At 43.5% G+C, this 26476-nt stretch overlaps 1 protein-coding gene across 1 annotated transcript in view; it reads right to left on the bottom strand.

Annotated features, from left to right (window-relative positions):
- loxhd1b (lipoxygenase homology PLAT domains 1b) overlaps nt 1–26476 on the bottom strand; it is a 388496-nt gene that overhangs the window by 339947 nt on the left and 22073 nt on the right. The window contains exon 6 of the mRNA XM_059989781.1: nt 542–715. Coding sequence (XP_059845764.1) covers nt 542–715 — 174 coding nt within the window. The remainder of the gene's footprint in view (nt 1–541; nt 716–26476) is intronic.

Here is a 26476-nt window from a genome sequence, read left to right as displayed (position 1 = left end):
CTAGGAGAAGGAAAACTCTGAACCCAAACCTCTGTGGCCTTACGGCTACCCCCACTCATAGGGAAGACTTTGGGAGTGAACCCTGAGGAAAATTCCAGAGCTGGAGTCCCTAAGGCAGAAGTCAGATTCAACACTGACTAGCAACTCCCGCAATGCAGCCAGTGCCAAACTGTATTGGTCTCTGCCGTTCCTTTGGATTCATCAGCTATGTGGAGAGGGGGAGCCTGCTACATGGGCAACAGCTTGCTCTCCATATCGTACCATCCTGGCATGTGTACCAGCTTTGGAAATCCATGCCTGACTCTGACAAACAGAGGGGCCTCCTGTTGCTGTGAACAATACATCCTCTTGCTGACATACACAAATTCATTCGATGGAAAGTAAAATTGGGGAATAAGAAACCCACAAGATTCTCTGGCAAGATCATGGAGCCCAGATAGGTATGAGACGGTAAATTGTCTTCTTGTGACCACAGGATTCAATGTGGAAAATGCCACCAAAGATGACAATGAGTTAATTAATGTCAGCTGAACATGGTTACCTCTAATATGATGCTCTGGAGCTCCCCTATATCTGGCCCACAGATTTTAAACGTGTGCGATGATCCGCGGTGAAACTGAAATGCTTTTGTCCCATCCAATTGTTTTGACACAGAACTCTTCCACAGTTGCTTTTTGTTCATTTTTCCTTTTGATCCTTTCATTTGCAGGAAAACCTGATGAAAATGGGATATGATTAGTTGTTGGCCCCATTCCCAAGGTATAGGTAAGGACCTTTGCCATAGACCATGAGACCAAACGACATAGGAGCAGATTAGGCCATTCATCCCATCGAGTCTGCTCCACCATTTCATCATGGCTGATTTATTATCCCATTCGCCTGCCTTCAATGGTCTAACTAATCAAGAATCTATCAAAGTACCTTTAAATATACCCAATGACTTGACCATATGGCAATCTGTGGCAATGAATTCCACAGATTCAGCACCCACTGGCAAAATAAATTCCTCCTTACTCTGTCTAAAGTCCTTAAATTCTGAGACTGTGCCTTTTGGTCTTAGACTCCCCCACTATAGGAAACATTCTCTTCACATCCACTCCATCCAGACCTTTCAATATTTGATAGGTTTTCAGAAAACCATTAGACCATAAGATACACGAGCACAGTTAGGCCATTTGGCCCACTGAGTTTGCTCCATCATTTCTTCATGGCAGATCCAATTTTCCACTCAGACCCAATCTCCTGCCTTCTCCTTGTATCCCTTCATGCCCTGACTAATCAAGAATCTATCAACCTCTGCCTTATGTAATGCCCTGGTTCATATTATGTTACTGTTCTGCTGTATATATTTCATTTTGTGCTGTTCTGTGTGAGCTGCTTGTTTTCCATTTGTTTCAGTTATTGTTGAGGATAAGAGATGAGGAGACATGTTTGCATGCCACCTTGGCTGAACAGAGGAGCACTTTTAGTGATAGACGAAGACAACTGCGCTGCACGAAAGAGCGCAGTATGAGCCCATTCTTACCCTCGGCCATTAGGCTCTATAATGAATTAACCTATTGCTGGGAAGTGATAACTCCCTCCTGTTAGACTGTTTGTGGTAACTTTTTTTTAATTCTTTCTACTTCTCTTCTAATATTTATATCTGTGCACTTGTTATATCTGCGACACTGTTATTTTCGTTGGGATCAACAAAGTATCTATTTGTCCTTGCTTTTATATTTTTGTCTTAAAATGAAGCTAACTTTGCATTTGCCTTCCTCATCACAGACTCACACAGCGCTTTAGGGAATCCTGCACATGGACCTCCTCATCACAGACTCACACAGCGCTTTAGGGAAACCTGCACATGGACCTCCTCATCACAGACTCACACAGCGCTTTAGGGAATCCTGCACATGGACCTCCTCATCACAGACTCACACAGCACTTTAGGGAATCCTGCACATGGACTTCCTCATCACAGACTCACACAGCGCTTTAGGGAATCCTGCACATGGACTTCCTCATCACAGACTCACACAGTGCTTTAGGGAATCCTGCACATGGACTTCCTCATCACAGACTCACACAGTGCTTTAGGGAATCCTGCACATGGACTTCCTCATCACAGACTCACACAGCGCTTTAGGGAATCCTGCACATGGACTTCCTCATCACAGACTCACACAGTGCTTTAGGGAATCCTGCACATGGACTTCCTCATCACAGACTCACACAGTGCTTTAGGGAATCCTGCACATGGACCTCCTCATCACAGACTCACACAGTGCTTTAGGGAATCCTGCACATGGACCTCCTCATCACAGACTCACACAGCGCTTTAGGGAATCCTGCACATGGACCTCCTCATCACAGACTCACACAGCGCTTTAGGGAATCCTGCACATGGACTTCCTCATCACAGACTCACACAGTGCTTTAGGGAATCCTGCACATGGACCTCCTCATCACAGACTCACACAGCGCTTTAGGGAATCCTGCACATGGACCTCCTCATCACAGACTCACACAGCGCTTTAGGGAATCCTGCACATGGACCTCCTCATCACAGACTCACACAGTGCTTTAGGGAATCCTGCACATGGACTTCCAAGTTCCTTTGCATCTCAGTTTTTTTGCATTTTCTTTCCATTTAGAAAACAGTCTACCCTTTCATTTCTTCTACCAAAGTGCATGGCCATACACTTCCTGACAGAGTATTCCAACTGCTGTTTCTTTGCCCATTCTCCAAACCTGTCTAAGTCCTTCTGTAGCTTCTCTACTTCTCAAAACTACCTGTCCCTCCACCTATCCTCATATTGTCTGCAAACTTTGTAAAACTGTCATCAATTCCATCATCTAAATCATAGACATGTAATATAAAAAGATTTGTTCCCAATACAGACACTTGTAGACAACCACTAGTCACCAGCAGCCAGTCATAAAAGACTCCCTTTATTCCCAGTCTTTGCCTCCTGCCAATCAGCAACTGCTTTATCCATGCTAGAATTGTTCCTGTAATACCATGGGCTCATAGCTTGTTAAGAAGCCTCATGTGTGGAACCTTGACAAAAGCCTTCTGAAAATCCAAGTACACAACATCAACCAATACTCCTTTGTCTATCCTGCTTCTTATTTCTTCAAAGAATTCCAACCGATTTGTACGACAAGATATTCTCTTGGGGAAACCATGCTGGCTACGCCTACTTTATCATGTGCCTCCAGGTACCCAAGAACTCCTCCTAATAATCCACTCCAACATCTTCCCAACTACAGCACTGAAGTCAGAATAACTGGCCTATAGTTTCCTTTCTTCTGCCTCTCTCCCTTCTTGAAGAGTGGAGTGACATTTGCAATTTTCCAGTCTTCCCGAACCATTCCAGAATCTAGTGTTTCTTGAAAGATCATTATTAATGCCTCTACAATCTCTTCAGCCACATTTTTCAGAACCCTGGGGTGTACACCATCTGGTCCAGGTGACTTATCCTTCAGACCTTTCAGTTTCCCAAGAGCCTTCTCTCTAGTTATGGTAACTTCACACACTTCATGCCTCCTGACAACTGGAACTTCCACCGTACTGCTAGTGTCTTCCACAGAGACTGATACAAAATATTTATTAATTTCTTCCATTATTTCCTTCCCCCCCCATTAGTATATCTTTCAGTGGTCTGATATTACTCTCGCCTCTCTTTTACACTTTATGTATCTGAAGAAACTTTTTCGTTTCAGTGATCTCCCCTCTCATTCCTCTAAATTCAGATCCAGAGCCATCAAACACTCCTCAGTGTTGGGAACCATTACTTTTAATAATATTTTTATGATTGTACTTTTTAACAAACATGCATTTTTCACAGGTGGTTCATCCCCACTCACTGGCAGAAAACAGTATAGCAACTAAATTAATGGTTTATCAACTTTCTCATTTTTCATTGGCTAAGTATTAGAACATGACCCATGTGATGTAATTGTTTTAATTATGTAGCCTATTAGCAAGATTATTGCTGTCAAAGGAATTTCTTATCTTCTCAATTAAAATGACGGATATTTTCAGTGGTGTCATACTTTCTTTTCTTTGCTTCTTTATTCTTTTGTCTTTGCTATGCTTAGCATCGTTTCAGAATCAGAATCAGGTTTATTATTACTGGCATGTGTCATGAAATTTGTGAACTTAGCAGCAACAGTTCAATGCAATACATAATATAGAAGAAAATAATGATAATAAATAAGCAATTACAGAGTGTGTAGCGTGTAGGCCTCCGTTAGTCTTGATAGACCATGGACCATTTGTACCTTGGAAAGTTTCCAGGGCGCAAGCCTGGGCAAGGTTTTTTTTATGGGAGACCAGCAGTTGCCCAAGCTGCAAGTCTCCCCTCTCCATGCCACCGATGTTGTCCAAGGGAACAAGGGATGTTGCACCGGTGTCGTCGCAGTGCAATGTGTGGTTAGGTGCCCAGCTCAAGGACACATATACAGCCTCAGCCAAGGCTCAAACTAGCGATTTTCAGATCAGAATACATATAATGGATAGATTAAAATAGATTTAAAATCATGCAAAAACAGAAATAATATATATTAAAAAAGTAAGGTAGTGTCCAGGGGTTCAATGTCCACTTAGGAATCGGAAGGCAGAGGGGAAGAAGCTGTTCCTGAATCGCTGAGTGTGTGCCTTCAGGCTTCTGTTCCTCCTACCTGATGGCAACAGTGAGAAAAGAGCATGCCCTGGGTGCTTGAGGTCGTTAATAATGGACACTACCATTCTGAGACACCGCTCCTTGAAGATGTCCTGGGCACTTTGTAGACTAGTACCCAAGATGGAGCTGACTAAATTTACAACCTTCTGCAGCTTCTTTCAGTCCTGTGCAGTAGCCAACCCCTCCCCCTGTACCAGACAGGAGCCGTCAGGATGCTCTCCACGGTACATCTATAGAAGTTTTTGAGTGTACTTACTGACATACCAAATCTCTTCAAACTCCTAATGAAGTATAGATGCTGTCTTGCCTTCTTTATAACTACATCCATATGTTGGGACCAGGTTAGATCCTCAGAGATCTCAACACCCAGAAATTTGAAACTGCTCACTCTCTCCACTTCTGATCCCTCAATGAGGATTGGTATGTGTTCCTTAGTCTTACCCTTCCTGAAGTCAACAATCAGCTCTTTTGTCTTACTGACGTTGAGTGCCAGGTTGTTGCTGCAGCACCATTCCACTAGTTGGCATATCTCACTCCTGTATGCCCTTTCGTCACCACCTGAGATTCTACCAACAATGTTTGTATTGTCAGCAAATTTGTAGATTGTATCTGAGCCATGCCTAGCCACACAGTCATGTGTATATAGAGAGTAGAGCAGTGGGCTAAGCACAGACCCTTGAGGTGCGCCAGTGGTGATCGTCAGCAAAGAGGATATGTTATCACCAATCCTCAGATTGTGGTCTTCCGGTTAGGAAGCTGAGGATCCAATTGCAGAGGGAGGTACAGAGGCCCAGGTTCTGTAAATTATCAGTCAGGATTGTGGGAATGATGATGTTAAATGCTGAGCTTTTGTCGATGAACAGCATCCTGACATAGGTGTTTGTGTTGTCCAGGTTGTCTAAAGCCGTGTGGAGAGCCATTGAGATTGTGTCTGCCGTTGACCTATTGTGATGATAGGCAACTTGCAGTGGGTCCAGGTCCTTGATGAGGCAGGACTTCAGTCTAGTCATGACCAACCTCTCAAAGCATTTCATCACTGTTGATGTGAGTGCTACTGGGCAACAGTCATTAAGGCAGCCCACATTATTCTTCTTAGGCTCTGGTAATATTGTTTCCTTTTTGAAGCAAATGGGAACTTCCACCCGTAGCAGTGAGAAGTTGAAAATGTCCTTGAATACTCCCGCCAGTTGGTTGGCACAAGTTTTACCAGGTACTCCATCGGGACCTTCCACCTTGAGAGGGTTCGTTCTCTTTAAAGACAGCCTAACATCAGCCTCCAAGACAGCTATCCCAGGGTCATCTGGTGCAGCAGGGATCGTCACAGCTGTAGTTGTGTTCTCCCTTTCAAAGCGTGGATAGAAGGCGTTGAGTTCATCTGGTAGTGAAGCATCGCTGCCATTCTTGCTATTGGGTTTCGCTTTGTTGAAAGTAATGTCTTGCAGACCCTGCCAGAGTTGTTGTGCATCCGATGTCGCCTCCAACCTCGTTCAAAATTGTCTCTTCGCCTTTGAAATAGCCCTCCGCAGATCATACCTGGTTTTCTGGTACAGGCCTGGGTCGCCAGACTTGAATGCCGCAGATATAGCCTTCACCAGACGATGTACCTCCTGGTTCATCCACAGCTTCTGGTTTGGGAATGTACAGTAAGTCTTTGCAGGCACACACTCATCCACACAGGTTTTAATAAAGTTGGTAACATCTGCAGCATACTCATCCAGGGTCGAAGATGAATCCCTGAATACAGTCTGGTCCACCGATTCAAAACAGTCCTGTAAGTTCATCTCTTTATTTAGCATTTGTGTGTTTGTATTCTAAAATAACCAAACTTAAGAATTATGATCGCTGTTGATTCTTAACTCCTGAAGTACCCAAAGGATCAGAAAATAAACAGATTTGCCACATGTTAACCCTTTCATTCCTGGGATTATTCTCATGAGCTTCCTCTGGACTTTCTCCAATGTCAGCACATCCTTTCTTCATTAAGGAACCAAAAACTGCTCGCAATCCTCCGTGATGTCTGACCAGTGCCTTGTAAAGTCTCAGCATCCTTCTTTTATATTCTAGTTCTCTTGAAATGAATGCTAACATTGCATTTGCCTTCCTCATCACAAACTCAACCTGCAGACTATCCTTCAGGGACTCCCAAGTCCCTTTGCACGACTGATTTCTGAATCTCCTCCTTACTTACAAAATAGTCTATGCTTTTATTCCTTCCACCATGACCATACACTTCTCTACACTATAGTCCATCTGCAACTTCTTTGCCCATCCTCCAAATCTAAGTCCTTCTGCAGACTCCCTGCTTCCTCAACACTCCCTGGCTCTCCAGGTATCACCGTATCATCCACGAACTTGGTCACAAGTAGAGATAGAGCATAAGGAACAAACAGAATATATGACAGTAGTGAATTCCCTCCAGAGAATGGAATATAAGAGTTGTATCAGAAATAGAACTACACCACAATCAGGTCTGGAAATTCAGCAGGACTACTGAGCCAAGTAGAGTCAAATATCCTCCCTCTGGCTCATCTTCTACTTCAATTTCTTCCATGGTCCACTTTCATCTCTTATCAGATTCTGATCAGATGTTGCTGGACTTGGATGAGAGGTGACTTGATTGAGATGTACAAGATGAGAGGTGTATGAGAGGAATAGATAGAGTGGACAGCCAGTGTCTGTTTACAAAAGTGTTAATGACCAAAGCAAGAGGACATCCTTTAATGATGAGAGGATGAAAGGTAAAGGGAGACATCAGAGATAGTTTATTTCCACCAGGCTTCCTCAGCACTACCTACCCCTCAACCTATCTTTGTATCATCTGCAAACTTTGCCATTAATTCCATTATCCAAATCACTGACAAACAATGTGAAAAGTAACGATCCCGATATTGACCCTGAGGAACACCACTAGTCACTGGCAGCCAACCAGAACAGGTCCCCTTTATTCCCACTTGCTACCTCCTGCCAGTCCTGTAGTGCCACAGGATTTTATCGTGTTAAGCAGCATCATGTGTGGCAGTTTACCAAACATCTTCTGAAGATCCAAGAAAATTATGTCTACTGCCTTTCCTTTGTCTACCCTGCTTGTTACTTCCTTGAAGAACTCAAATAGAGATTTGTAGGCAAGATTTCCCTTCACAGAAACAATGCTGACTTTGACTTATTATATCATTGTCTCCATGTACCGCAAAACCTCATCCTTAATAATAGACTCCAACATTTTCCCAGCCACTGAGGTTAAGCTAACTGCCCTATAGTTTCCTTTCTTTTGCTGTCCTCCCTTTTTAAAGAGTGAAGAGACATTTGCAATTTTCCAGTCCTCTGAGACTATGCCAGAATCAAGAGATTCTTAAAAGATCATGACCAATGCATCAGTAATCTCTTCAGCAACCTCCCTCAGGACTCTGGGATGTAGTCCATCTGGTCCAAGTGACTTCTCCACCTTAAGCAGCTTTGGAGGAGCTTAGGAGGATTAATGGCACCTAACGGTGACTCCTTTGCTTGCATCTTTGAAAACTGCTCTATTTCCATCTTTAATATCTCCACCTTTCCCTTTCAGGGTTCTTTTGAAGACCCTGACCTGGAGTTACACACTGACTACAGTTCTTTGCGGGAATGGAACCCGCTCTCAGTGTTTCACAACTGGCTGTTATTTGGCACGCCAAGAGCTCAGCCTAAAAACCTCATTCGCCTTCAGAGAACCAAGATTTCGTGGCTCTGGAGACAGGGGTATCAGAGGTTGGTGCCTCTGCAAGAGATCAGTATGTCATTGGAGACAGAAAATCTCTGGCTGTGTGCCCAGAGACCTGAGATCTTTGAATCAGAATCAGAATCAGGTTTATTCTCACTGGCATGTGACGTGAAATTTAGGAGCAGCAGTTCAATGCAATATATAAATATATATAATTATAGAAAAAATAATAACTAAATAAATTACAGTATATATTGAATAGATTTTAAAAAACATGCAAAAAACAGAAAAACTATGTTAAAATAAGTGAGGTAATGTTCAATATCAATTTAGGAATTGGATAGAAGAGGGGAAGAAGCTGTTCCTGAATCGTTGAGTGTGTGTCTTCAGGCTTCTGTACCTCCTACCTGATGGTAACAGTGAGAAAAGGGCATGCCCTGGGTGCTGGAGGTCCTTAATAATGGCCGCTGACTTTCTGAGACTCCGCTCCCTGAAGATGTCCTGGGTACTTTGTAGGCAAAGTACCCAAGATGGAGCTGACTAGATTTACAACCTTCTGCAGCTTCTTTTGGTCCTGTGCAGAAGCCCTCCCATACTAGACAGTGATGCAGCCTGTCAGAATGCTCTCCACGGTACATCTATAGAAGTTTTTGAGTGTATTTGTTGACATACCAAATCCCTTCAAACTCCTAATAAAGTATAGCCACTGTCTTCCCTTCTTTATAACTACATTGATCTTTGGGCACAGAGCTCAGAAAAAGCAATACAACAGACTTTTAACATCATAAACCAGAGAGTTGTTTGTTATGTCTCCCCTCTCACTGTGAAATGGAGACACTTTTTTCTCCCTTATTAGGGAGAGAGAGAGCTTGTGGTATGTCAAATACCAGATGAACAAGTAGTCTTTAGGGTAACTGCAAGTCTGTGTCTTTACTGTTGCTTTGCTTACTCTTGAGTGCTCAGTGGTGGGTGCCGATGCTTTTTTTTTTCATGGGGGGGGGAATCGTTGCTTCACTGCTGCTTACGTGCGGGGGGGAGAGGTGCTGGGGGGGATTTGGGGTTCTAACATTTAACTGTCATTCATTCTTTGGCGGCACTCCTCTGTTCTCGTGGATGGTTGCAAACGAAAAGAATTTCAGGATGTATATTGTATACATTTCTCTGACATTAAATGTACCTTTGAAACTTAAGACCTTTGAGTTTGCCTCGCACTTTTTCCTTTGTAATAGTAATGGCACTCACTCCTGCTCCCTGACACTCACAGACCTCTGGCATGCTGCTAGTGTGTTCCACAGTGAAGACTGAAGCAAAGCATTCATTAAGTTGATCTTCCATTTATTTGTCCCCAATTACTTCAGTGGTTGGAAAGATGTTGGAGTCTATAATTAAGGATCAGGCTTCGGGGTACTTGTAGGCACATGATAAGTTAGGCCAAAGTCGGTATAGTTTCTAAAGAGGAAATCTTGCCTGGCGAATCTGTTGAAATTCTTTGAGGAAATAACAATCAGGATAGCCAGTATAGACAAAGGAGAGTCAGTGGATGTTGTTTATTTGGATTTTCAGAAAGTCTTTGACAAGGTGGCACACATGAAGCTCCTTAACAAAAGTCCATGGTAGCATGAGAAAGGTACTAAAATGGATAGAAGGTTGGCTGATTGGCAGGAGGAAAAGAGTGGGAAGAAACGAGGCCTTTTCTGGCTTGCTGCTGGTCCCTAGTGGTGTACTACAGGGGTCATATTGGGACTGCTTCTTTTCACATTGTATGTCAATGATTTGGATGAAGGAATTGATGGCTTTATGGCCAAGGTTGTGGATGATATGAAGATAGGTGGAGGGGTGAGTAGCATTAAGGAAGTAGGGAGTCTGCAGAAGGACTTAGATCGATTGGGGGAATGGACAAAGAAGTGGCAGATGGAATATAATGTCAAAAAGTGTATGGTCATACACTTTGGCAGAAGGAATAAAGGCATGGACTATTTTGTAAATGGGGAGAAAAATTACAAATCTGAAGAGCAAAGGGACTTGGGAGGCCTAGTTCCCTAAAGGTTAACTTGAAGGTTGAATCAGTGGTAAGGAGGCAAATGCAATGTTAGCATTCATTTTGAGAGGACTAGAAGATGAAAGTAAGGTTGTAATGCTGAGTCTTTATAAAGCATTGTTCAGACTACACTTGGAGTATTGTGAGCAGTTTTGGGCCCCTTAACTAAGAAAAGATGTGCTGGCACAGTCCAGAGGAGGTTCACGAGAATGATCCCAGGAATGAAAGGATACAATGGCTCTAGGCTTGTATTCACTGAAGTTTAGAAAAATGGTGGGGGGGAGGATCTTATTTGAAACATATTGAATTTTGAAAGACCTTGATAGAGTGGATGTGGAAAGGATGTCTCCTGTAGTGGGGGAAGTCCAGGACCAGATGACACAACCTCAGAAAAGAGGAATGTTTCTTTAGAACAGAGATGAACAAAAAATTATTTAGCTAGAGGGTGGTGAATCTATAGAATTCATTACTAGAGATGTCTGTTCAGACCATGTCACTGAGTATTCTTAAGGCAGAAGTTGATAGGTTCCTGATTAGTCAGGGCATCAAAGGTTATGGGGAGAAGGCAGGAGAACGGAGCTGAGTGAGATAGTAAATGAGCCATGATAGTGTTGCGGAGAGACTTGATGGGCCAATGGCCTAATTTTGCTCCGGTGTCTTATGGTCTATAAAACAAATCTCAATGTAACAGATGGTAACACATAGGTACTTTGATAATAAATTTACTTCCTTTTAATTTAAATGAATAATCCACTACTGTGCAGATGAGATAATAAAGTAATATCTGTCTGTTCTTCCAAATGGATATAAGCAATCGTATCCCATGGAAAAGGACAGAGATAGGAGAAGATTTTTTGCTGATTTGGTTAAAACCTCCAGGGCCTCAAATGGCCATGACTGGGATACTTTTCCCAGTTAAAATTAGAGCTGCCAAGTTTGCAGCACTTGAATTGCATCCTTCATTTTGTTTAGGTCTTCCTGAACAATTGCATCCTGAATTCTGTAAGACCACAAGGCACAGGAGCAGAATTAGGCCATTCAACCCATCGAGTCTGCGCTGCCATTCCATCATGGCTGATCCTAGATCCCACTCAATCCCATATACCTACTTTCTCGTTGTATCCTTTGATGCCCTGACTAATCAGGAAGCAATCAATTTCCACTTCAAATATACACATGGACTTGACCTCCACTACCTCTGTGGCACAGCATTCCACAGTTTGACTACTCTCTAACTAAAAACAATTCCTCTTTACCTTTGTTGCCCCTCAGTTTTGAGACTGCGCCCTGTAGTTCTAAAAACCCTCCTCATAGGAGCACCATGTGCTCTCCACATCCACCCTATCTAGTCCTTTCAACATTTGGTAGATTTCAATGAGATCCCCATGCATCCTTCTAAATACATCTACTTACATGAAAACTATTTTGCCTGTCAGATGGGAAACATCCCAAGCTACTTAGGATTACATCCCTCTCCAACATGACATCCAAAGACTGGGAAGACATTCTACTCAGTAGATACACCTGGAGGAGATCTGTTCAAGAGGGAGCTGTACTACGTGAGGACAACCTCTGTTGTGCGGCAGAGAACAAGCAGCAGCTGAGAATCAAGAGACAGAACAACCAAAAGACTCAATCACTAACCACAACCACCACTTACTGTTACCCACACTGCACCAGAATAGGGGGATCCTGAATCTGTCTCTACAGTCATCAATAGATAACCCCTTAGGAGAACATCATACTCAATGGAGTGATTGCAGAGAGAGAGTGGGCATTGCCAAGCATTGTTACTCCTCCAAGATTTACCCTCATTCTTTTCTGGGCACCAACCAGAGTAAGATTTGCTATGAGGACACAACTGAGAGGTTAAAGTTTCAATTGTAGTGTAACCATGGCAACAGTTCTCACTCTTGTCACAATGAAATGAGGGAGGAGCTAGGAAAAGGAGGACTTGCCTCACAAGAAGCTCAGAAGTTTTGCCTAATGTGAGTCTACATTTGAACATTCGTCACAGGGTAATGTTGAAATCATGCAAAAGGCAGAAAGTCAGTCTTTGACAGGATCTGGTGAAATCCAACTCCATGAAACAATACCGACTTTAAGACAATTCCACGTGAACTACACTAGACATTAAACACTTCACAGTTTTCATGGCAATGTCACAGAAGTTAAGAGTGGAGTGTTTCTTCAGTGAACAAGCCTCAGTCAACCAGCAGAACTCCAATAGGAACACTAGAAAAAAGATCCAAAGTGCAGTTGGCTCATGGAGTTAAATCAGAACAGACATGTTGGAGCAAAACCTCAAAGAGGTCCTGAAACAAACTCACAGCTTTCAAACTTGGATAGCCATACACTGGCCATGCCCTGGGGGAATCCTGCAGAAGTAAGAAACAATAGAAGCCCTGAAGAAGTCATGTCCCATGGAAGTCCAAAGGAAATCAGTCCCCTTGGTAGTAGAAAGCAAACAATCCCCAGAGAGCAGATGGAATTCAGCCTCCACACGGTTACCAGAGATGACTGGCACCAGGGAAGTCCAACAGACACAAGGCTGCTTGGGAACTCTGATCCAGGGGGTTTAAGAGAAACAAGGTTTCTAAAGAGTCAAGTGCAAACAACCCCTCCTGAGAATCTATTTGAAATTAAGTCCAATTGGAATCCAACCAGATCTAAGCCCCTGGATAATTTAGTAGAAGACAGACCTCTTGGAAGTACAATAGAAGCAAGATTATTTGGAGGTTCGGTAGAAATAAAGCCCATTAGAAGTTCAGTAGAAAGTCAACCCCCTGAAAAATCAACAGAAAATAGAAGACATGAGAATTCAGCAGAAGCAAGGCTCCTTGAGAGGTCAACACAAACAAGCCCCCATGGGAACCCTGCAGGAGGGAAGTTCCAGAAATCTGAAAGAGATCCAAACAATGGTGAACATCAGGGAAGTTCTGGCCTCCATTGGAGTCCCAATGATATAACTAAGTTGTCATCTTCAGACCCTCCGTTGAAGATTCTAACTGAAGAGATCAATTTATCAGGAACATCCTGCAAGGATTCATCGACACATGGGAACACAGAAAGCTCTAAAGTCCCCAAGATGCCAACTATTGAAAACCCCTTGGAAATGAGAAGTTATGGGAGTCCTGAAAGAAAAGAATACTACAAATACCACGACACAGTCAAATCAGAAATTAGTCTTGAAGCAATCAGAGCTGAGGAGGATGCGGTGATGGCCACGTCCTACAGGAGCCCTGATAATCAGAGGACGTTGAATCTCAATCTTCATCCAGCTACCAGACCAGGGGTAATTGACTTCACAGCCAGCTCTGGAAACATTTCCAGTGACATCTTGAGGAAAACAGGTGTAAGCAATGCTGTTGATGTCAATCCACCTCTCATTCCTCCTATGGGGAGTCCTGAATGGGCACTCGGAGCACAGGGTTTTTATGGAACAGGCTGGACTCAAGTTAGTTATGAAAAGAACCTCAACAAGTCAATAATGACCAGTGCTGTGAAACCCTCAGACATGACACACCCAGGGATGGCACCAACAATAATAAACCCTCTAGAGGATAATCTCTCCAAGAGCCTGGTAACATTGAACCCTGAAACACGTGTACCATGGCATTCTCCAACAGCAGTTAACATACAAAATTATCTGCAAAATGACTTCCCAACATCAAATCAGTTCAGTCTTGCCACAGCTAGTCTCCTTTCTGGGTCTCCAGCAGTGACAAGAGGATATCCACAGATGGTGTTGAACAACCCTCCTGTAGGAATACTGAGCTCAACTAGTCCTACCCCAGCTGAGCCCCATTGGAATACTTTGGAAGGAAAGCTTCACCAAGGTGCTGGAACTGGAGTCAGACCCTTCAGAAAGCAAGAAGTGGGCCTGCAGATGTCAAGTGTAGATATTCCTGCAGATGCCAGAGTTCACGTGAATCCTTCAGAATTCAGAAATGAAGTAGAATCCATTGAAAATATGCCTCAAGGGCATGCAACAACAGGGCAAGAATGTCCTACACTAAACTCCATGAAAATGGCAGATTCTACAATTATAACTCAAGAGACTCCCACACAGTTAGGCCGTCATTGGAATCCAGCGTGTGACACAGAGAGCTTTCAATTCCAAAGACCTATTGATGTCCCAGCCAGTGTGAAGCCTTTGTCAGTTGGACAGCTTGAGGTCCCTGCATCAATGAGAACCTTCAGCAGTCCATTAATGGTCAGACCTCATGATAGTCCTGTCACAATGCTTTTCACCAGTTATCCTGGAGCAGACCTGAAGATTCCAGGTTGGGATAATTTGACAGAAGGACCATTCCAATGGAGGTCTGTTGGAACTGGGGCTCCAAGCAGTTATTTAAGTTTTGAAGAACGCCTTGCCACCGCCAGGCACCAATCCACTACCGAAGCTCACATGCAGATGCCAAGTTTTGTTGGTTCACCATCAGCTCCCGTACCTGGGGATCCTTTTATGGTTAAACCATACCCAGGTTCCACAGATGAGTTCAGAAATCTACAGTTATACAGTCCTGTCAACTTCAAACCCCACAGACCCATTACAACAGCTGCAGAACTTACAACTCCTGAAAGCCCCTTGGCAGCCGGTTCCCATGGTACTTTCATCACAGCAAGACATGAAGACAGTTCTGCTGTTCACCTGAATTATCCAACCCCTGATAGTCCTTTAGTAACAAAATCCTTTGGAAATTCTATAGAGATCAATCCTCAGGCTGATCCAACAGCAGACAGACCTCTGGGAAGTGCCAGGAAACTTGTACCTGAAAGCAAGTCAGTCGATGTTCAAAACCTAAATGAAATATCTCAGATTAAACCAAGAGTACTTGACTCTGTGAAGACAGGAAGCCTTGGGAATCCTGTAGAGATCAGGGCTGAAGGAGGAAATGTAATGCCCAACCATTTGAACTGTATGCAAAAGCCATGTGCTTCCTACAGGAACTATGACACAATAAAATCCCATAAGCTTTCTGTAGGAATGTATCCTGAAGGAAACTTTATAAAAGATGGATGTGGGAAGCGTGGTGCAATTGGCAGCCCCCCTGACTGTGCGGAAGCATTGAAGTGTGATGAACAAAGTGAGCACAACAGAGACTTTGGGAACATGGTAACCGTCAGACCTCAGGACACAGTCCTGGAGACCATCAGTTCAGCCAGTCCTGGAAGTAACCCTGAGGAAGGTCGAAAGGCAATGATCGATATTTCCCTTACAGTCATTCTTCCTCCAAGTCATTTGAAAGCAGATACAAAAGGAAGCTTCCTGAAGTTTGGTTCTCAAGAGATTCCCACAAGACATCCACAGGAAAATCTGGTTCATCATCCACCAGCTCAAATTAATGGGAATCCAAATTCATTAGAACCAAATCTAGGATCAGAAACTGGAGAGTCAACAATCAATCTTACACAGGATTCTTATGAGAAAACCAAGTCAGTAACCCAGGAAGAGGATTCTGGAGGAGAGATGGGAGTAAAAGCCCAGAGGGATCCACAAGAAGCTGGACTCCAACACATACCTACTGAACCTGAACTATGCCAAGGTGCTAAGAAGGACCAGAGATCAAACCTCACTGACGTTCCAAACAAAAACATTTTAGATGTCAGAACGTCCAGACATCAGGAGAGCCCCAATAAAGACTTTAAAACACCACACTTGGCAAATGGAGTATCAGATGGTTTCCATAAGAATACTCTATCAGAAGGCGGTGAAAAAGGAAGTCTGCAGTGTCCAAGTGTCAATCCTAAAAAGGATTTTATTGAAATTCCACCAAAAGATGACCCTGTACCAATCCTATATCCCACAGATCACAGTAATTGCCCAAGGAAATCAAATTGTATTACTCCAGTAATTGTCATTCCTCAGCCATGTAATGTAGCCAAAGCTGAAGGTTCTCGAACAGAAATGCAGGCTACTACTAATAATATAATAGGGTCTCATAGAGGTCATTTTGACTCTACCACATATCATGGGAGAGCAATGGAATCTGGGAAAAGCAGAACTCTTAGTCATTCTCCTACAAGTAGTGATCAGGCCAGTGGGCTGGGTGTCAACATGGCAATTGAACATCTTGGAGAAGAAGGACTGAACATCATGGTTAAACTCTACAAGAGTGCAATAAAGCTCAGGCCTCAGGAGGAGCCCTCGGTTAAATCTGAAGACAATTCCAAAGCAGGCTCACCACCAGATAGTCCTTCAGCAATGGATTCTGGGAGAAGTCTTGGTGTAGGCTCACCCATGTTGAGCTCCTCTGAGACAGAGAAAATGACAGATCTACAGAATCCCAGAAAAAATAGTCATCCGGAGAGACCAGGAACACCCCCTGGGCAAGATAATGGGATATCAAATGTAGATGATTCTGTAGATATCATACTTCAGGAGTGTGGCAGTCTGAAAGGACCAAATCTTAATAGTCTCACAGAAAGAAAAGATCAGGAGAATCCTTTGGATGTCAGTGATAAAGAAAGCCTTGCCACAGGAAAACACCATGGGAACGTCGGTGAGCAGCAAGATCTCCAAGATATTGACAAAGAGATTTTCATATTGCAGAAGCCTCAGAAAAATACTGCTGAGGTTACTTCTGGAGATAACTCAGCGATGTTCTCTGAAAGTGTTGCGTTCAATGCGAATCAAACAGACAACAAATCCAAACCTGCTCCTGTGGTAAATGAACAACAAAGGATTCACACAGAGTTCAATGTGAGTGTTACCATGGCCAAGCCGCAAGTGGACCCAGTGGGTCTCAGTCCTGCAGGTGGTTTTAGGTCAGCCTCATCGTTAGGGAGACGTTCCCAGAGCAGCCTCAGTGAGGAAATGAAGAAATCGGATCTGCATCCCCCTGGAACAGTCAGGGGTCCGGAGAACGTTGCTAGAATCAAATCAGAGATTAAACAAGAGAACACTTCTGTGGTAGAAAATGATCAGGAAGATGTTGAGGTTCCTCCTGGAGATGACCGAGGGAGCCGACTAACCTCCAGTGATACAGCAAACCCGATGCGTGGTTCGGCATGCAGCGAACCGAAACACAGTGCTGGGCAGGACATGATTGAGATGAGTCACACTGAACTCAGTGAAACTCTGTTCAACCCTGAAACTGTTGCAGCATCAGGGAGCCATTCTGCCATGCTTTCTGAAGGAAATCTTCATGCAGCCTCACCTTCCTGGAGTACTAATGAAGAAATGAAGAATCTAAATTTGAAGAGTCTGATTGCACTGACTGGAGAAGACCCTGACCAGTGTGCTTCTGCCAACGTTACACAGAAAGGGACCATTGATCCAAGAACCCTGGCATTTCTCAGTCCTACATCTAGAATCTACCAGTGGAGCCCTTTGGAAGTCATTTCCGAAGAATCTCTTATGACAGTTATATCCCATGGGAATTCTGAAGAGCAGCTAAATGAATTAAATATGCCCGGCATTGTGGAGAACAACCAAGGTGAACTTCCTGCATGTGAGGAAAATCCTCCACATGTTGCATCTGGAAATGATGCAAAACACTCAGAGTGGCAGCACCCTGTGAGTGTCCACCTGCACGTGGGACAGCTGGGGGACAAAGCTGAACACATTCCTGGAACAGATACAACCCAGAGGTGCAATACAGAGCTCAGGCATGACAACAGCCCCATGAAGTTCAAACCTTATCTCAGGAGACCGTCTATGTTGGCATTGGACAATAGCTTTGAAGCAGCCTTGTCTCCCTTGAGTTCTGATGAAGAGGTGAAGAAGTCAGAACTGAGGAGCCTTGAGACAGTCAACTATCAGGGGAGCACCCTTACAAGCCAACCAGAACCAACTTCTGGAGAAGATCAGAAGATATCAAATATACACCTTGATGCACATGTTATTGCCAAGGGGAGCACTGAGTTGAGAAGGTTGGAGGTTGATTGTTTTGTTGAAGGAAGGTATCAGAGGACTCCCTATGAAGAGGGTGTTACAATGGTTAGATTCCCTGGGAATTCCAGAGCACAGAGCACGTCAACCCCATCTGGTACTATAGAAGCTGAGCAAGGATATTACCCAGTATTGGAACGCTCTCAGGAGAGCTTTACGAGTGGCGATGATGCAGAACTATCAATATCTCATAACTGTGGAAATATTGCCCTCAGTGAGACTCAGATGGAGTTTAAGCAGAAACATCATCTCACCCATATCAGCCCCAATGATAATTCTACAGAGGTTTCGACTCTGCCTCTTAAACTTGAAGGTAGTCATAAAGCAGGCAGTCCTTCAACTCAGATGTCTGAACTCCCTGGTGTAGTCCCATCTTCCTGCAGACCGCTTACAGAAATAATGCAGTCAGGCCTGAAGAATCCTGGTGCAACCAGTCATCAGGGGAGTGTTATTACATTCAGACCAGAACCAGCCACAGCAGAAGATGCAAGATCGTCATATTTGGGTAGTCCTGTAGACGTCACACCTAGACAAAGTATGGAGCTGAGAAAGTCAAACCAAGTTAGTCTGTCTGCAGGAAATTACCAGGAAAATGCTTCGGCAGTGAACACTGCAGGAATTCAAAGGAATTCTATTGAACAACAATATCTCGGTGGCATTATAGATGTCAAACAGGGAACTATCTCCATAGCTGAAACATCTCAGGGCAGCCTTCTAGTCGCACTGTCTAGAGGCAACTCAGAATTGTCAAAGCCGGGCTACCGTGTGGAGCTCTGCCTCAATGAAAGTGCCACTGGAGTTTCGGTTAACTATTCCCCTGCAGTTAACCCGGTTCAGAGGGAAGATCACTCAGAGATCAGGCTCCAAAGTAGCCCCACCCATCAGAGTCGTAATGCAGGCTGGTCACCTATCAGTCCGACTGAGCCTGGTACTCATGGCAGTCTTTCTGCAATCTCTGATCTGTGGAGTTCTGAAGAAGATGTGAAGAAATCAGGTCAGCAAGAACTTGCAACGAGCAGTCGTCAGAAGAGTGCTACCATATCTGGACCTGATCCAAAGAAACTAGATGTCCCAGTCACACCCAACGGGGGCAGAGAAGACCTGACACGAATAAGTCTTCTCACTGCTGAAAGCAGAAGATGGCAGAAGAATTCCCTAGCAGGAGTTCTGGAGTTAAAACGAACTGGTTTGAATGAAAATGAAAGGGAAATCGAACATGAAGCATTGCCATTAGCAGAGTTCAGTCAGGAGCAAACTTCAAAAATCAGATCAGGATGTAGACACAAGAAACCAACTTTGAATAAATGTGAAGGCTTGAAATCTAATGAAAGCCATGTAGATGCTGAGGCTGATCAAAGCCCTCCTGGAAACCCAACTCAGAGCTGTGGCATGGAAACTGGGCCCCAGGAGCAGCTGACAGAATTCAAACCCATGGTCCACAGAGATCAGAAGAAAATGGCAGACAACATGCTGTGCAGTAATCCTTTGGAGGTCAGCTCAGTCACCTCACAACAGCCTCCTGAAGAAAGCCCAACAGTTACAAACATGAAAGGATCTTTTACAATGTTAGCAGAAGACAAAAAGCAAGTGAATGTGGATGGACTAAAGGAAATGAAACAGCAAGAGTTTCCTATAGCTCTCAGACTTAACCACTCCGAACTCAGTCTCGAAAGCATTGGTTCCAAAATGAGCATTGGAGAAGTCAAATCTGATTTCAGCGTTGGACAGGTTGGGTCAGATTTGAGCTTAGGAGAGGTCAGGTATGAGTGGAGATAGATCTGGACAAAGATATGAAATTGGTGGCAAAAAGGATTGTGGGGTGATGCTGTGCAATAGGCAGGGTTTGAGGATTGTCTGACGTGTTTTTAAGGGGTTCCTTCAGTGATTCTGCTTTTTATTCCCCAACACAAGGTAAAGAAGGCTCTTCTTTGAACAATGTTAAAGAAAATTTGAAATTTTTTTATATAATGCTCTAATTTACAATCTAATTTTAAGTATCCTCACTTTACGATGTTTCATAATTCACTCTAAATTTAGAATTAAATCACCGATAACAAGCAAACCATAATAGTACACAAGTACAGTGGATTCCAATTAACTGAGACGTATCAGGACCAGTACATTTTGGCTCAATTAAATGACTGTCCCAATTAGCCGGTTTCAAGGAAATGGTTAAAAAGATATAACTGAGTAATATGTTATGTATTTAAATGAAATACAGAACAAATTAGAACACGACTAATACTACAGTAGTACAAGTTGTGTATTAGTTCCAAATATTTATCAAAGGATGAATTCATCCAGTGTACTCTGCTGTGTTCTTTTGATTGTCTATAAATGAACAATATCAGCACAGACACCTAGTGTAGATAATGGGCTGCCTTCATGCAATGCCTTCAATGATTGAATCCCCCAAATCTTCATTTTCATTGCAGCATTCAAGATGATTATCATCAATTTCAAATTCTTCAGAGTTTTTAACTTGTTGAAGTAGTGAAATTGTTTCATTTTGACTTTTACCTGTCTCTGGCATCTCCAAGTCTGAATACATAAGAAATAGGAGCAGGCGTTGGCCATCTGGCCCATCGAGCCTGTCCTGCCATTCAATAAGATCATGGCTGATCTGTCCGTAAACTCAGCTCCATCTACCTGCCTTTTCCCCATAACCCTTAATTCCCCTAATATGTAAAAATCTATCAAACTGTATCTTAAATATATTTAGTGAAGAAGCCTCAACTGCTTCCCTGGGCAGAGAATTCCTCAGATTCACCACTCTCTGGGAAAAACAGTTTCTTCTCATCTCCATCCTAAATCTTCTCCCCTGAATCTTGAGGCAATGTCCCCTAGTTCTAGTCTCACCTACCAATGGAAACAACTTTCCTACTTCGATCTTATCTATCTCTTTCAAAATTTTGTATGTTTCTATTAGATCCCCTCTCATTCTTCTGAATTCCAGAGAGTATAGTCCCAGGCGACTCAATCTCTCCTCATAGGTTAACGCCTTCATTTCTGGAATCAACCTGGTGAACCTCCTCTGCACTGCCTCCGAAGCCAGTATATCCCTCCTCAAGTATGAAGACCAGAACTGCACACAGTACTCCAGGTGCAGCCTCACCAGTACCCTGTATAGTTGCAGCATAACCTCCCTGTTCTTAAATTCAATCCCTCTAGCAATGAAGGCCAACATTCCTTTTGCCTTCCTAATAACCTGTTGTACCTGCAAGACAACCTTTTGTGATTCATGAACAAGCACTCCCAAGTCCCTCTGCACAACAGCATTCTGCAATCCTTCACCATTTAAATAATAATTTGCTCTTCTATTATTCTTTCCAAAGTGGATGATCTCGCATTTACCAATGTTGTATTCCATCCGTCAGACCTTGACCCACTCACTTAACCTAATTATATCCCTCTGCAGTCTCTCCACATCCTCTGTACAAATTGCTTTTCCACTCAGTTTAGTGTCATTAGCAAATTTTGCTATGCTAAACTCAGTCCCCTCTTCCAAAGCATCACTGTAAATGGTAAACAGCCGCGGGCCCAGCACCGACTCCTACAGCACCCCACTCACCACTGACTGCCAACCGGAGAAACACCCATTTACACCAACTCTCTGCCTTCTATCGGTTAACCAGTCCACTATCCATGCCAATACACTTCCTCCAACTCCATGCATCCATATTTTATTTATAAGTCTCTTGTGCGGCACCTTATCGAACGCCTTCTGGAAATCCAAGTGTACGACATCCACCTGTTCCCCTCTATCCACTGCACTCATTATGTCCTCAAAGAACTCCAGTAAGTTTGTCAAACAGGACCTACCCTTTCTGAATCCATGCTGCGTCTGTCTAATGGAACCACTCCCTACTAAATGTTTCACTGTTTCTTCCTTAATGACAGCTTCAAGCATTTTCCTGACTACAGATGTTAAGCTAACAGGCCTATAGTTGCCATAGCCATATAACCATATAACAATCACAGCACGGAAACAGGCCATCTCGGCCCTCCTAGTCCGTGCCGAACTCTTAATCTCACCTAATCCCACCTACCCGCACTCAGCCCATAACCCTCCACTACTTTCCTGTCCATATACCTATCCAATTTTACCTTAAATGACACAACTGAACTGGCCTCTATTACTTCTACAGGAAGCTCATTCCACACAGCTATCAATCTCTGAGTAAAGAAATACCCCCTCGTGTTTCCCTTAAACTTCTGCCCCCTAACTCTCAAATCCTCTCGTTTGAATCTCCCTTACTCTCAATGGAAACAGCCTATTCACGTCAACTCTATCTATCCCTCTCAAAATTTTAAATACCTCGATCAAATCCCCCCTCAACCTTCTACGCTCCAATGAATAGAGACCTAACTTGTTCAACCTTTCTCTGTAACTTAATTGCTGAAACCCAGGTAACATCCTAGTAAATCGTCTCTGCACTCTCTCTAATTTATTGATACCTTTCCTATAATTCGGTGACCAGAACTGTAAACAATATTCCAAATTTGGCCTTACCAATGCCTTGTACAATTTTAACATTACATCCCAACTTCTGTACTCAACGCTCTGATTTATAAAGGCCTGCGTTCCAAAAGCCTTCTTCACCACCCTATCTACATGAGACTCCCACCTTCAGAGAACTATGCACTGTTATTCCTAGATCTCTCTGTTCCACTGCATTCCTCAATGCCCTACCATTTACCCTGTATGTTCTATTTGGATTATTCCTGCCAAAATGTAGAACCTCACACTTCTCAGCATTAAAATCCTTCTGCCAACGTTCAGCCCATTCCTCTAACCGGCATAAATCTCCCTGCAAGCTTTGAACCCACAATGAGTAGGTATATAATGCTTGAACCCACAATGAGTAAAGCAGTTCTGAATTGTCTTCCTGCTTATTTCTCACCAAATATCAGTAACAAAAATCACTGCTTTTTGAACACGAACACACATAAGTAATGCTATTTAAAAACTGGCCACTTTAAGCATGGGGTAGTGTCTGACAGCCATACAAGTGCATGTGACTGACACTGGTTAGAAATTTTTGTCAACAATTGCCTGCCCCAATTAAGCCAATAGTGTCCCAAATAAGATGCCCTGGTTAATCTTTGGACCAATTAACCAGAATACACTGTATTTAGAGAAGAGATCAAGAACATAAAAAGTGTAGTGGTTTACAACTTGGCAAAGAAGCAAACTGTAAACATTCTGAGTAAAAACAAAAGAAAATTACTGCAGATACTGGAAATCTGAAATAAAGTAGAAAATGCTCAGTAGGCCCAGCAGCATCTCTGTAGATAGATACTGCATTAATGTAGCTCAGAGATCTTTCAGCAGGTTTCTAATTAAACTTCAGTGAATCAAAACATTAATTCAGTTTCTCTATCCACAAAATGCTGTCTGACTTGCTGTTCACTATATTTTCAGCTATAATTTTGAAAGTCTGTTCTATTTAAACATTGGCAAGGGATGATGTAATTGATGTTTCCAATCAAAGCAATAACATCCCAAGTTAACATATGGGATGGACTGGGTCATGATGACAAAGTGGCATTAGCTTTCACATTTCCCCATTTCCTGCCAGTCAGTTTACTTCACAAAAGATGTACATTGTTATAAAACCATAAGATGCAGGAACATCATCCTATCGAGAATGCTCTGCCATTCCATCATGACTAAGTTATTATCCCCCTCAACCTCATTCTCCTGTCTTCTCCCTGTAACCTTTTACATCCTGACAAAGCAAGAACCCATCACCTCTGCTTTAAACATACTCAATGACTTGACCTCCACAGCTGCCTGTGGCAATGAATTCCACAGATCCACCACCCTCTGGTGAAAGAAATTCCTCCTCATCTCCATTCTAAATGGAATCCCTTTACACTGAGACTATGCCCTCTGGTCCAAGACTCCCAGAATGCAGGAAACATCTTCTCCATATCCACTCTATCCAGACCTTTCAATATGCAGTATGTTTCAATGAGATTCCTCATCATTCTTCAAAACTCCAGTGAGTACAGGCCCAGAAGCATTGATGCAATTAAATTCTAAATTCAAAAACAACGGAGGCTTAGGAAGAATAATGAAGTGCTTGTGCATATTGTCATGTTCATACAACTGGAATTATTTATGTATTCAGCACAATATTAAAATTAATTCACTGATACCTTAGTAAAATCCTATTTTTTTGGCAACTACTGGAATTTCCAAAAATTCACCTATGCTAGAAAAAGGCACATTCTACTGACAGTGTAAGACCACAGGACTATACGACATAGGTGCAGAATTAGGCCATTCAGCCCACTGAGTCTGCTCCTCCATTCCATCATTGAAACTTCTCTCCATTTAGATAACAGTCCACACTATTGTTCCTTTTACCAAAATGCATTTTCATACATTTCCCAACACTATGCTCCATCTGCCACTCTTTTTACCCATTACAGAAACATAGAAAACCTACAGCACAATACAGGCCCTTTGGACCACAAAGTTGTGCTGAACATGCCCTTACCTTAGAAATTCCTAGGGTTACCCATAGCCCTCCATTTTTCTAAGCTCCAAGTATCCATCCAGAAGTCTCTTAAAAGAGCCTATCATTTTCCCCTCCACCACCATCGCCAGCAGTCCATTCCACGCACTCACCACTCTCTGCATAAAAAAAACTTACCCCTGACATCTCCTCTGTACCTAATACTAAGCACATTAAAACTATGCCCTCTCGTGCTAGCCATTTCAGTAATGGGGAAAAGCCTCTGACTGTCTACACAATCAATGCCTCTGATCATCTTATACACCTCTATTAGGTCACCTCTCATCTTCCTTCGCTCCAAGTTCTTCCAATTTGTCTTAAGTCCTGCTGCAATGGCATTGCTTCCTCAGCACTACCTACCCCTTCACCTTTCTTCGTATCACCCACAAACTTTGCCACAAAGCCATCAATCCCATTATCTAAATCACTGACAATGTGAAAAATAGCAGTCCCAATACTGACCCCTGAGGAACACCATTCGTCACTGGCAGCCAACCAGAAAAAGACCCCTTTATTCCCACTCACTGCCTCTTGCCTGTCAGCCATTCCTCTGTCCATGCCAGTATCCCTTCTGTAACGCCATAGGATTTTATGTTGTTAAGCAGCCTTGTATATGGCACCTTATCAAATGCCTTCTTTAAATCCAAGTAAATGACATCCACTACCTCTCCTCTGTCCATCCTGCTTGTTACTTCCTTGAAGAACTCCAACAGATTTGTCAGGCAATATTTCCCTTCACAGAAACCAGCTCTGACTTTGACTTATTTTATCATTATTCTCCAAGTATCCCAAAACCTCATCTCTAATAATAAACTCCAACACTTTCCCAAACACTGAGGTTAGGCTAACTGGCCTAATTTCCGTCCTTTAGTCCAGTGGTCCCCAGCCACTGCAAAGCATGCGCTACCGGGCCGCGAGGAAACAATATGATTTGGTGATATGAAACGATACGAGTCAGCAGCACCTTTCCTCATTCCCTGTCACACCCACTGTTGAACACATGCGAAGTCATTACCCATGTGAGGTCATCAGTCACCTAAACGCAGTGACACCCTCGTGCCAGGGATCACTGGTTGGCCTCGGGTAACCGGCTGCCTCGCGCGGCCGACATGCAGTGCTGATGCTACTAGCCTGGAGTGCAGACAGATGGGCGCCGCCTCTAAACCTGTTTAGCACACCGAATGTTCGTGGGGAACCCGGTGCTAAAATATTCGCAGACGACCTAATTCGGGCTCAGGGTTTCGTAAGTAGCAGAGCAGCTACCTTGCTGCGATCTACTGAAAGTCATCCCTCGAGCCAAACTTTTGTCGGCCGATAGATCCTACCCTACCAAACAAGGGGGGAGGGCGCGTGCCCTGTCGCACTCCTCGCTGGCTCGATCGCTCTCTTCGGACTGTGACCGCCGCGGCCCGGCACAGGGACCTCCGACCCTGACCTTGTCCTCTCACCCCACCCATGACCAGCCGCACCTGGCCAAGGCGTCCGGCAGCAGTCGAGCGGGAGGCTGCAGTTCGGGCCTGGAGGCTGTCTAATGAGGCAATGAAGCCCTCAAAACTGCTTCAATATCTTGAGTCCAAGCACCCCGCACTTAAAGACAAACCTGTTGAGTTTTTTTGAGTGAAAAAAATATGAGCAAGCGGGACAAAAGCA

Source organism: Hypanus sabinus, chromosome 14 (assembly GCF_030144855.1).
Source record: "Hypanus sabinus isolate sHypSab1 chromosome 14, sHypSab1.hap1, whole genome shotgun sequence".
Lineage (NCBI taxonomy): Eukaryota > Metazoa > Chordata > Chondrichthyes > Myliobatiformes > Dasyatidae > Hypanus > Hypanus sabinus.
Note: the sequence above shows the minus strand (reverse complement) of the source record. Positions and strands in the feature narration are given on the sequence as shown.